Source organism: Microtus oregoni, unplaced genomic scaffold (genome assembly GCF_018167655.1).
Source record: "Microtus oregoni isolate MIOR12 unplaced genomic scaffold, Mior012 000113F_000, whole genome shotgun sequence".
Classification (NCBI taxonomy): Eukaryota; Metazoa; Chordata; class Mammalia; order Rodentia; family Cricetidae; genus Microtus; species Microtus oregoni.
Genome location: NW_024544739.1, coordinates 1,595,975 through 1,609,916, shown reverse-complemented (window position 1 = coordinate 1,609,916; position 13,942 = coordinate 1,595,975). Strand labels below are relative to the sequence as shown.

The following is a 13,942-nucleotide window of genomic DNA, read 5'->3' as shown; positions in this document are numbered from 1 at the left end:
TTTTCTTCATATCTATCATACTTTTCATTGAATATATCTATCATGTCTTTCATTGAATATATATATATATATGTCTATATATGTCTATATGATTAATGTTTAAGTTTTTCATAATGAACAATGAGTTTTTCCTGAAGTGACATTTGAAGTTTCCAGGAAGAAGATGGGGCCCCATAACAACAACTCCACCTGGTTGATATGACGTCATGATACTGATAGCGCTACTACAAGACCTGCTTTTGGTACCAGCTGCACAAGACAGTTCCAACTTGGTTAGCTGAAATGGTGCACATCTTATACAACATTTTGGCCAGACCTGCACAAAATACTCAGAGACTATTGGCAATTTTAAAAGACATTGATCTTGAAATTTAACCATCATTTCACTTTCACAGGATCCCCCAGAAAGAACGTCGCCCCCATGACAGCTGGAAGTAATTCTAGAGGACGACGTCCCCTTTCCCAATAAAACTTGCCCTTGGGTTTAGGGACATCATTTAGGGGTCGATTATAATTAGTATATGATTGAGGGTTGGGGGAGGAATTTTATACGCTCAGGGATCATTTTGAAAGAAAAAAAAGAGGGATGATGGGATAATAGATTTGTAATTGTGAGTTACTGTTTTTAGACAAATACATTGGTATAGATTCTTGTATATTGATACAAAGTTAAATTATATTGACTATTGTACGAATACATGTTTCTACCTCTGTTTAAAACATTTTTTTTATGTATTGACATATATTGTATTGATATATATATATATATATATATATATATTGTATATATTTACCATATTGCAGTGTACATTTCTACCTCTGATTAAGATACTTATATAATGATTGTGTATTGATATATATTTACCTACTGCAATGTTTATTTGTACATTGTTTATATTTGGAGGTCATTGTCCTCATTTGTTTCACAGTCGTTTATTGTCTTAGTCTTTAAGTTAGATAGATATTGAGAATTATATAGACTAATAGTCATCTAAGTTTGTCATTTATAATAGACTAATCAGGTTCTTTAGATATATAGAGATTATACTCAGTATAGATAGATAATCTTCAACTTCTTCAAAGAGCTGTAGAAAATGGCCTTTAATCTAACTCAGAGTTTTGTGGTAGTGAGACACAATTGCTCCTGGCAACACCACTCTATTCCCGAGAGAATGTTGAGCACCAAAGACACTCCACCTGGAGCCTTTCTTTTTGGCAGAACTGGCGTTTGGGCAAAGAAATGCCCATACCTCAACAACTGACAAAGATACAGAGCATGCATCAGTGGATAAAACAGGACTGTCATATCCTACCAAGACAGGGTAAGATAGTTTTGAAAAGTTGCTTGCCTTAGAAAATGGTATGTCAGTTATGTTAGGCCTTAGCCAAAGTTGGTTGCTTCAACGCTGCTAATGTGACTTTGGGTGATTGCCCAGGTAGCTAGTTGTCTCAGTAATTTGTTGCATGTTTTGGAAGTTGTTCTACTGAACTTCCTAATTACCCAGGTAACATTATTTCCCTTCTCAGATCTTCGATGGGGTTGAAGACTATATAAATGTAGTTACTTTCTCTCATGACTTGGCCAAGTTATTTATTATACAAGACCTAAGCTAGTTAGAATAGGATATTTGTACTTATTGTATATAATTTCATAGTAGGTTTAGAACTCTCTTATTTAAACAAAAGGGGGAGGTGTTGCGGGAGGTCCTCCCACTCCTCCAGCCTATCACCGCTGAGGTACCAGCCCACTGGGGCGTGGTTTCTCTCCCTTTAAAAAAGCAGCCACTTCCCTCTCCTCCCTCTCTTCACTTCCTGCTCCGCCTGCGACTACACTCCTTTCCTGGTTGCGAAGAGGGCTGTTGCCTGGGACAGTGATCTGTAAGTTTTTTCCCCTTTAAATAAATACCACCCTAATAATCATAACCCCGAATTGGTGTGGCATTGTTTGTGACTTACGCCTTCAGACCTTTTCTTAGGTTACTATTGTTTTGATGAAATACCTAACCAAAAGAAAACTGGGGAGAAAAGATCTTAGTTAGCCCACGCTTCCAAATCATTGTTCATCACTGAAGGAAGTCAGGACAGAAACTTGGGGACAGGTACTGGTGTAGAGGCATGGAGGGGAGCTGTTTACTGGCTTTTCAGCCCCCTTTCCTCATCCCAGGGCCACCAGCTCACAAATGGGATTGTGTCCCATGCCCTACCCCTGACACCCCAGTATTAGTTGAGAAAATACCTACAGGCAGATGTTATGGAGCCATTTTTCAACAGAGGCTTTCTTCCAAATGACTGTCACTGTGCCAAGTGTCAGAGCAGGTACTTAGGACTCTAAACTTTCCTCTTAGAACTGTTTTTATTGTTTCTAATGGATTTTAGTATATTTTGATATTCTTTTCATTTCTGCTTTTAATTTCCTTATTTATTTTTTTCTTGACTTTATTCTGTAGTGAGTCAGTTTCCATGAGTTTGGTCGTTTGTTTTTTTTTTTGTTTTGTTTTTTTTTTTTTTTTTGTTACTGTTGACATTGATATCCGGCTTCAGCCACAGTCAGACAGGATTTTGGAGTGTTATTTCATTCTTCTTGTATCTGTTGCTTTGTGTCCAGATATGTGGTTAATTTGGGGAAAACTTTCGTGATACACTGAGAACAATATACATGTGTGTGTACTGTATAACTGGTATTTGAATGAATTGTTCTATAAATATCTGCTAAATCTTTATGGTGTTATTTAACTCCAGGATTTCTCTGTTTAGTTTTTGTTTGAGAGACATGTTTATTGCTGAGATTGGCATTTTGAAGTCATGCTCTATCACTGCATGAAACTCAATGTGTGGTTTAAAATGTAGTAGTGTTTCTTTTATGAACTTGGGTGCCCTTATGTTTGATGCATAGATGGTAAGAATTGCAGTATCCTCTTGATTTTTTTCCTTTGAATCTGTTGTGTCCTTTTGCATCTCTTCGATTAAGTTTTGTTTGAAGTCTATTTTGTTAGATATTGAAATGGTTGCAGCAACTTGTTTCATGGACTAAATTCATTGGAATAAATTTTCTTTTATTCTAATGTGATCTCTCACCTTTCAAGTAAGATGCATTTCTTTGATGCAGTAAAAACATGTATCTTATTTGCTAATCCACTCTCTTAGTGTGTGTCTTTTTATTTGGAAATTGAGATCATTAATACTGAGTTATCAAGGAGCAGTACTAACTGATTTTGGTATTTTACTGTTATGACTTTTGTTTCTTTTTACCTCATTTAATATTCTGATAAGAAATTATTTATTCTTTCTGTTTTTTTGTCAGTGAGAACTTCAGGTTTTCTTCTAGTGCTTTCTGTATGGTTAAATTTGGAATATAGAACAACCATGCAGACCCTCTGCTTCTTACGAGTCTTCATTGACAAGTCAGGTGTTATTCTGATAGGTCTGCATTTATATGTTACTTTTCCTTTTTACTTTAACCTTTGAACATTCTTTGTTCTGTACATTTGGTGTTTAAATTATTATGTACTGTGGAGAATTTTTTCTGGCCCTTTATTCTTGTACCCTGAAAGGCACCTTTATTTTCAAATCAGAAAATTTTTCTTCTGTGATTTTCATGAAAATGTTTTCTGTACTTTTGATCTGGGTTTCTTCTGTTTTTTCTGTTGTTTGTAAATTGGGTCTTTTGTGGTATCTCAGATTTTCTGTATGTTTTATGCCTGAATATATTTATACTTAACATTTTCCTTGGCTGTTGTTTCTGTTTCTTCTTACCTTTCTTCAGTGCCTTAGATTCTGTCTTCCATGTTTTGTTCTGTGTTGGAGAGGCTTTCCTCTGAAGTTTTTGTCTGCCTTCCAAATTTTAATTATTAGTTTTATTTCAGTTTGCCTTGCCTTCATTGATTCTGTTTCTACTTTCTTGTCTTGAACTATATTCATTATTTCATCCCATTGTGTTTTCACAGACTTTATTAAGGGAATGATTCTTATCACCTTTAAGGTTCTTGTACATGTTCATAATTGTACATGTTCATAAGTCTCCCTTCTTTTTTCCTTTTTTCCTTTCTTTTTTCTTTCTTCTCCTCTTACTCTTCCTCCTTTTTCCTTTTTTTTCTTCCAAGAGTTTCTTTGTACAGTACTAGCTGTCATAGAACTAGATTTGTAGACCAGATGGGCCTTGAACTCACAAAGATCTGCCACTTGTCCCTGCCTCCTGGAGTGCTAGGATTAAAGATGTGTTCCACTATCCTCAACTCATAATTTTTATTTTGAAATTCATGTCTTATGCTTCAACTATAACTGGACTACATTTAACTATACAATGGTAGTGCATTTTAATGCCCTGTTATAGTACTAGGTTTTTGATGGACGCATGTTCTCTTGAGTGTTAATATGTCCTTTTGTGATGTTGTGTAGACATCTGGGTTTGGAGTGATTTAGTTGATTCTAGGTGTTGATACCTGCTCTTGTCTTTGTTAGTGGATTTGTACCTTGTTTTCTTTCTGGACCTTAACAACATATGGTGGCTGTGTAATACCTGGTAGAGAGTACTTTTCCAGGTTAGTGGATAACAGAGGGAAATAAAGATGGGCTAAGATAAAAGGCTGAGATAAATTTTGGGAAGGAACTTAGAGGATTGTACAAATTGGCTCTTAAAGACAAAAGAATAATTCAGAAAGATGAGTTGAAAGGGCTAGGTAGACCCTATCATTTATAAAGAGTGTATTCTCCAGTGAATGCAGTTGATAGGGGAGGAATGGCACCTGTAAACTTGGTGTTACTTGACTGAGGTGAGAATGAGGAAGTCATAGTGGAGGACAGGGAGGATTGGGTCTTTGCCAAGTTGACCATGGAGTTACTGTTTCTGTAAAATGAGAGCTCTAATACACATAGAATTTTTAGGTATTGTGTTTCTAGGTATTGGAGTTTGACCCAAAGGAATGGGACTGGACTAGAAGGGAGGGCTGAGAATGTCCACAGGAAAGAGAATGGAAGTAGAGTGGGAAGGATCCCCTTCAGACTGTCTACTCCAGGGTTGGAGATGAGACTAGATATTGCAGTGGTGTACAGAAAGGAGAGTAAGAATTCTGCATCCTCTTCTGTTTTTCCACAGATAAATTCTTTTCTCCCATTAAAGAACTTATAAAAGCAAATTCAAATGACCAGTGCCATAGAAAGGTTCTCAGTGGATTGCTTGAACAAGAAAGGCAACATATGCATTAAAACCTTGTAGCATATTTCTTTTGAAAAGAAACAGTTAGACAAGTGAAAGTTTACTGTTTTTCTTAGTCTGTTACCACAAACCTACTTGAGTATAAAGAGCCCTCAAAATGCTAACAAAGTTCCTTCTGAAAAGTAGACTATTTTGGATCTTTTTTTCCTATGATTTCATTTCTAATGTCTAGTCAGGAAGTGAAGGTTTCCAAGATAGTCTGGAAAAAGGCCATGTATGTATTTCAAAGCCAATGTAATTCTCTCTGCTTTATAATCAGATTCTGTTCCCATTACTGGTTCATCCCTCCTGATCATAAAAATGTTCACATTTTTATTTTTCTATATTCTTTATGTTTCGATAAATTCAGAGCTCTGGTGCAGATTTAATCCTTTTCCCACTGAACAGCTAAGAACCATGGAAGTTATTTCAAGCATTATTATGGTTTTTACATTTATAGAATAATAACATACTTGCATTGTAGATAAATTACGTGTTAAAACAGAGGTAATATCAGAATGCTTGCTTCATTTCATTAGTATACATTTGTCCCAGATAGATGTCCTTGGTCTCCACTGGAGTTTCTAAAAATTTAATTTTATCTTTCTCATCTGTTATAATCATTGATGCATTCCTGTAATCTAAGATTAATAAATTAGCATGGTCATTATTTTTTAATCATAGTAGATACTTTAGTTTTTGTCAGAATGACTTTCAGGGGAGCTTGATAGGTTCAGTCGCATTTGATTGGAGTTTTCATATAGTCTGTCACTGTGTAGCTATGGGTAACTTAGAACTTGCTGTGTAGATCAATCTGGAATTGAGCTCCCAGATAGCAGCCTACAACTATCTCCTGAGTGCTGGTAATAAAGATATGTCACCATGCCTACCCCTTTAGAATTTTTACTATGCATTTTTTCTTTTAATAGACACTAGAGACATATGTGATGCTGTTAATAAAAGAAATCCATACTGTTGATTTTATTCTTAAGAAAAAGAAAGTATTTCAGTCTGTCTTAGGTCTAGTTAGTAATGCATGTGTCAATAATCATAACAGGAAGAATAACATTAAAATATTTGATCCATGCTTAATGCTCATACATTTGTGACAAATATAATTATGGTAATTTCATAAAATTTAATGCCTTTTCTTACTGTACCTTTTGGAGTGAATGAAATAATACCATATTTTACACTAAATATTTTATATAAATTTCCAAATTATAATAGCAGAATAAAATGTGGTGGGAAGTATAACTGTGCACAGAAGGAAAGAATGATTACAGAGAAAAATGATTTTTATAACATTTGACAATTAGGCAGATTAAAGTTCAAGTCTTTTTTTCTCAACACTCTGGTGGTAAAGGCAAGCCTCTCTCTAGTCTATACGTCTTGAATTCGTTGTCAGCAAGGGCTGCATAGCAAGACCTTCACTCAGAAAACAAAAATTTAAAAAAAACACTTGGCAGTTTATACTTTGACAAATTAAAAATCTTTGGCTTTCTGTCTACACATAGAAATATTATGAAGTATTACATCTTACTTATTAAGTAAAGTGATTATTTCTGTATTTTTGCTAAATTCAGCAGTGGATGCATGTAATTTCATGGTATTTTTTTCACGGTATTTTTAATATACAGATTATGAAGACTATGACCCACAAACTGTAAGACTAGGAAGTAGATACAGTCATATTCAAGAAGTCCAAGAACGACTTAATTTCCTCAGGTTTGTTTTGATCAATACTGCTGTTCTCGTTAATGCACAGATAAAAGATTTCAATTTGCTAAATCTTCATTAGGTGACTAGCTGGCTACCATAGCAATATATTGTCCCCCCAAAAGGACATTTTCAAAGTTTGCATATCATTTTGCTTTATAGTCATTATTATTAAGTACTTTTTAATATGTAGTATATATGTGCCTATGATTAGAGTCCAGTAAGCCTTCTCCATTACTCTGACCTTTTGCTTTTTGTTTTTCTTAGGGTTTTTACTAAACATTTCTTTTTTATCTGAGATCTGTCTGTGTCTGTTCCCCCACTAACAGTGTTACAGGCCTGAATCATTACATTTAACTTTTGGTCCACACATAGACCCTGATGTATGTACACAAAATGCTTTACCTATTGATCCTCCTCCCTATGCCATAAATGTTCATAAGATTCTTTGTGGTAATTTAGCTTAACATTTTAAAATTAAAAAACAGGTTTAAATTTTGATTTAAATTTTAAATATCAGAATACATCTGATTTCGTATGTGTGGGAAATTGGTTTATTGTTTTAAAATATTTTAAAATGACATGGTAAGGCCCTATTTTGAATAATGCTAAAAAAACACTTATTAGGTTTACTTTGACTTTATTAAAAGTGTTTGCTTTTCTGTCTATACATAGAAACTATATGAACACTACCTTTTAGTAAGGTACTAAACATCAGAAAAATGAATTAAAAATATCAGCTCTATAAAGTTAAGAATCAGAAGACATTCCTTTGTGGCAGCTCTATAAACTGTTAACAGTATAATTAATTCAAAAGAAAATAAACTAAGAGTTAATGCCTTTTATTGATGTGTCATCATAGCAACTTTGTAAGGCAGGTGTTGCTTATTTTGATTTTTAAGAAAATGTAATACTCATTGAGAAATACTCAGAATAGGTTAAGAATTTAAGGAAGTGTTTAGTAAACTTTTAAAATAATGATTATCATTATTTTTTAGTCTTGAAACTAAAAATGTTCTTCTCGGCTAATTAAATTTTGAGCATAAAAGGATAATCATAGAAATAAATTAAAATTATAGGTAAATAATTTTGTTTAATATGACTGAGTAGTGGCTAAAGAATTTCAACAATGTAAAGATTGCTAAAATAGCTTTAATTTTTTTCTTCTGACACAGTTTCTTTGTGTAACCATGGCTGTCCTGGAACTCCTTCTGTAGACCAGGCTGTCCTCATACTCACAGAGATCCGCATGCCTCTGCCTCGCAAGTGCTGGGATTAAAGGTGCACCCTGACTGTCATGCGTTAAAGCCGATTTAAGTCATAAGAACTATTTGTTGTTAAACTCAAACCTACATCAGTTTAGGTATCTAACTTGTTTCAAAAGCTGTAATATTTTAAAATAAAGCAAAAGTCTTTTTGAGTCATGTAGATAGGTAAAGTTTCTGGTTGCGTTCATTAAATATGTGGAAAAAAAATAGAATGTAAGTTTAGATGTATTACTTTTAAAGAATGTATGGTCTTCAAGATATTTTACTATGTGTTCTGTGTGTCAAAACAGTGTACTGATGAGAATAAAATCATTTTGAACCTAATTAGTTTCTTATGTGTTTTTCAAGATTTTTACTGAAGGATGGTCAACTTTGGCTCTATGCTCTCCAAGCCAAACAAATATGGAACTGCTTAGCAAAGAATGCAGTTTTCTTTAGTGATCGAGAAGCCTGTTTTATGTGGTTTTCCACGTTAATGGGCGACGATCCAGACCTAGATCCTGATATTATTCAGGATTTTTTTGAAAGGAATGTGCTTCAACTTGATCCGACTCTATTAACCGAAAGTGGAATAACGTGTTTTGAAAGATTTTTCAAGGCTGTCAATTGTCAAGAAGGGAAATTAATGATAAAAAGAAGAGTCTATATGATGGATGATTTAGACCTAATAGGATTAGATTACCTTTGGGAGGTAAGTAAAAGAGGAGAAATTATGGCAAAAGTATCTAAAGTAGTTTTTTACAATTGCAGATGTTTTTATAGATTTTCTTCTGTATATTTATACGGATTGGATATATGTCCTAGAAATTAAAGGACTTAGTTTATGTCTGACACAGGTGATTCTTTGGCATTCACATTAAATATATTCTTTTCAAAGGTTTCATGTAAATGTAACTTTCCTCGCAAACATATTTTGCCTGTTGTCATCCATGAAAGTTAGTCTCTCCGGTTTTTATATAAGATGGATACATATTTAAGTACCATAATTAATGATAGAGCAGAAAAATGATTTAATAGGAAATGTGAATAATAAAACCTTTATATAAATTGTTTCACTTGAAATCAATAGTAAGTATCTGAAAAATGTTTTATGCTCTAATGCTGACTTTGCAATTTTGATATAGTGTATTTATTTCAGTCTTAGACTCTCTTATTGTAGCTTAGTTTCATTGGGGATTTAATCACTCATTTCTTAAGCAAATTTTAAATATAGTCATGTTTTTAAGGATCGTTCATACATTCGGGTTAACTGTTTAAATTTTCTTCTGACTGCAATCTGCAAATGGAACCTAATGATAAAAAGGAAAAGAAAGTGAGGAAAGAAAATCAGAACATGTTTTTGCTCTTTTCCTTTTCCAATTTTTATTTATAATTCATGAAAAAAAATCTCTGAAGCCAGGGAATCTACAGTATATTTTAATAAAGTCATTTTTAATAAATAATATCAGAAATTCTGGGAGTGAGTTTTCTGTAGTGACTTATTGATAACTTGAAACGTCTTAGTTCAGCAACAAAATTGCCAGTATAATACTATTGTAATTTTTCTAATTGTTTCATCTGAAAATCTTTTGTGTTATTTCCTTTTTTAAACTTGAATTTATATCACATTAATGTAAGCTTTTATTTATTGGAAAGGAGAATATTCTAAATGGCAAGTTACATCTTCAATGGTATTTATTTTATTATTTTAAAAATTAGGTTGTGATAAAGAGTAATGACAATATTTCGAACAGAGCAATAGATCTTCTAAATAAATACACACAAATCTCGGTCCCAGATTACAGGCAAATAAGGTAAGGATTGAAGTACTGAAAGAACTTCACAGATTAAAATAGCATTAGTAATAATACCATTTTAAACTTAAAATGAATTAGGAATTGGTTATTTTATTTGTACAATATTAACTAAAGACATATTTCTACGGTTGTTTTTGTTGCTTTTTTATTTTGTTTTTGTTTTGGGGAATTGCTTTGGTGAGAGAAAGATTCACATAATGTATGTAGCCCAGACTGGTCTGGAATTACTGAATTCATGGTATTCCTCTTTTCTCAGCCTTCTGGATCCCGGGACTGTAGTCATATGAACGAACCCTAGCTTATTTTTTTATTATTATTTTTAACTATACATTTTATTTTTGTGCTTTTTTCTGTGTGTGTATATGTATACATGCATGATTCTCAGTGTGAGTGTGAAAGAAAGATTCAGTTTTTTAATGAGAATATTAATGTGTTCCCTACTTTGTTTCATATTAAGGCTTTTTTAAAAAAAAAACAACTTGTATTTATTGTGATTAGTTATAATTGTAATTGAGAATTGCTTTTAAGTAATTTTTTTTTTTGCTTTTTGTTGTCATGTTTGGTGATTTTTTTTTTTACAAGCAACTATTGTATTGTTTTCTGTTTGACACATTTGCAGGTAGCTATCCATGAAGATTTTATTCAGACATGCTTTGATCGCTTGAAAGCCTCATATGGCATGTTGTGTGTTTTGGATAGTGAAAAAGACACTATTAGTTGTACAAGACAGGAAGCCATTCAGATGGTTCGTGTACTAACGGTTTTAAGAGAGTACATAAGTGAATGTGACAGTGATTATCATGGGGAATGAATTATTCTTCCTTTGTCAAGGTTTGTAAACTTGATCTAAGAGTAACTTGCAACTAATATTTTCTTACAGTATTATTTAGCAAAATGTGAATGCCATTTACATTTTAATGTATTTTACTTTTTTAAAAGTGTGAACTTTGAGGAAATATTTTATATCTAGTTATAGTCTAATAAAACACTCATCCCTTAACTAGAATTTTTTTATTTTGTTTTTCCAAGTTGTTACTACCTGTTAAGTGTAACAGTTAATCTATTTTGAAGTTCATTCCTCACTACTCCCCCATGTTTTTGTGATACAGACTGCTGTTTGCTTGGCTAGTCTTTAACTCTATAATGTAGTTAAGGCCAGCTATAAACTGATTCCAGAGTGCGTTGACTACAATCATGGGACCTTCATTTGATGGGATATTATATTGTCAAAAGTCTCTTCTGTTTTTATCCTTTTATTGAAAATATTTTTTTTCACATAATATATTCTGATATGAGTGTTTCCTACCTCTGCTCTTGGTTCTGCACCTCACAATCCATCGCGATTCATTAAGAAAGAGGTCTCTAAGAGATAATAATACAATACATTATGATAAACTAAACAAAACCAACACATCAGGATTGAACAAAAGAAACAGAAGGAAACTAACCCAGGAAGATAAAAGAAGCAGAGACAGATTCATACATACTCTTACTTGTTAATCCCACAAAATAATGTAAAGGACATAGTGCACACCACCGCAGGCCCTGTAAAATGCTGCTCCACTCTTGAGTTCATTTGAACTTTGATCATGTTGATTTAGAGGTCCTTGTTCTGGTATCCTCCTTCCCCTCTGCCTCTTAACACTTCCCATCTCCTTTTCCTAGGAGATACCTGTGGATAAAAGCTTTTCACATTATATAGGCTGCCTCTTTGATCAAATGACAGTGCCCCTGGCTGTGTAGAAGCTTCTCAGCTTCAGAGGTCCCATTTATTAATTGTTGATCTCAAGAGTCTGCGTTAACAGTGTTCTTTCTGTTCAGGAAGCCTTTTTTTTTGTGTGCCATGAGTTCAAGGCTATACCCCCATTTTCTCTTCTTTGAGGTTCAGGGAATACAGTTTAATCTTTCATCTTTTTGAAGTTTGAGTTTTGTTCATGGTGTTATGTATGGATCTATTTGCATTCTTTTGCATGCAGCCATTCAGTTCCATCAGCACTCTTTGTTGAAGGTGCAGTTTGTTTGGTTTTTTTTCTAGTGTATGTTTCTAGCTTCTTTATTAAAAATCAGGTGTCTGTGGGTTTTTTCATTCTCATGTTGGCCTTCGGTTTGATCCACTGGTCAACGTATATGTTTTGTGCAAATGCCTTTTCATTTTTTATTACTTATAAGTCTGTAATAAACTTGAAATCTGGGATGGTGATAGCTCAGGCAGTTCTTTCTTATTTTACTAAATAAAAAGCTGTCTTTTTTTTTCATTTTACCTAACAATCCAAGTTTCCACTTTTCAGAGAGGGTAAGACGCATTGTTTTGAGGAAGAACATAGGAATTCCACTACTGTATCTAGATTGAAATAGGTCTCCCTCCTATGAGAATGGGTTCCAAACAACCAGTTCAAACAATAGGGATAAATTCTGGTCCCACTGTCACTGATCCTACAGTCTGCCCCATCCATAAAACAGTCACCCACATTCTGAAGGCCTAGTTTTGTTGTATGCTGGTGCCTTCCCTGTTCTGAGCAGAGTGGGTGAGCTCTCATTAAGTTAGGTAAGCAGTTTCACTGGTTATTCCACTCATGGTCTTGACCTTTTTGCTCATATTCACACTCCTTCTGCTCTTCAGCTGGACTTTGGGAGCTCAGCCCAGTGCTCTGCTGTGGTTCTCCTCATCTGCTCCCATCAGTTGCTGGATGGAAGTTCTATGGTGACATTTATGACATTTAAGATCATCATTAATCTGACTACAAGGCAAGGCCAGTTCAGGCACCCTCTTCAATAATGCACAGGGTCTTACCTGGGATCATTCTTGTGGATCCTGGAATCTAGTGCTAGTTTTCTTGCTATCCCCATAATGACGCCCTCAATTAAGATATCTCTTACCTTGCCCTCTGTCTCTTTCCTTCCCCCATCTTGACTATTCAGTTCCCTCAAAATCTTCTTCCCATTCCCTTTCTCTCCTCCTTCCCTTCTGCCTTCCACTTTTTCTCCCATCCCCATGCTTTCAGTTTTCTCAGATCTTGTTTATTTCTCCTTCCCAGGCCAGGAGCAGGGCCAGGGGTTTTATTGAGGTACTGAAGGCTTACAGAGTGGGATGTCCAGCTGTGTGTGAGTGATTACTCACTTTTTGGTCCTCTCTCTTGGCAGTTCTTTTATTACTCAGAATTATCATAACTTCCTGGGATTTTTATATTTCCTTTTGAGGATTATCTTTTCCATATTTGTGAAGAATTATTTTGGAATTTTGATGGGATTACATTAAATCTGTAGATTGCTTTTTACACTGTTATCTTCTGGATCCATGCACATGAGAGATCTTTCCATCTCCTGATATCTTTTTCAGTTTCTTTCTTCAATGTCTTTTTAAGTTTTTATCATACAAATTTTTACTTGCTTGGTTAAGTGCTACCCTAGAATATTTTATGTTCACAAGGCTGTTGTGAAAGATGCTGGAGATCTGTTTTTGGATGAGCTGAAGATGGGGATTATTAGAGGGATGATGGATTATATTTGGAGGAAGTGAGCGAAGGGTCCTTTAGGTAATTAATCTAACTTCTTCACTGGATTGAGTTTAAAAGTCTAATCTTAAAAATGCTTATTCAGACTTCAGTGTTTGTCATATTTTAATAATCATAAATGTCATAAAATAATCTATAATATATAGTTTTAGTTGTCTCAGATTTAAAATTAAGGAAGCTGGTTGCCATTTCTAAGTGTAAGGTGTTTATCGCCTATAAATAAAAGATTTTCATTCTGAATAGTATTTATTTTTCTTAGATCTTACTTATGATGACAGGATATGTGATAATTTGTCAAGCTTTTGATCAAGTTCTGGTAGTTTAAAAACCATTGAATTGAAATATATGTTTTAGAAGGTTGCCTTCACAAATTGAGATACAAGTTTTTTTCAAATTTTGAATTCATATACATGATACTACAAAAAGAAAACTCTTTATGTTAGTGATTCTCTACTT

General features: G+C 33.9%; 1 protein-coding gene across 1 annotated transcript in view; it reads left to right on the top strand.

Moving 5' to 3' along the window:
- Positions 1-13,942, top strand: part of LOC121443800 (probable ubiquitin carboxyl-terminal hydrolase FAF-X) — a 158,370-nt gene that overhangs the window by 66,837 nt on the left and 77,591 nt on the right. Inside the window, 5 exon segments of the mRNA XM_041645577.1 lie at positions 6,832-6,919; positions 8,527-8,869; positions 9,877-9,928; positions 9,931-9,971; positions 10,594-10,805. Coding sequence (XP_041501511.1) covers positions 6,832-6,919; positions 8,527-8,869; positions 9,877-9,928; positions 9,931-9,971; positions 10,594-10,805 — 736 coding nt within the window.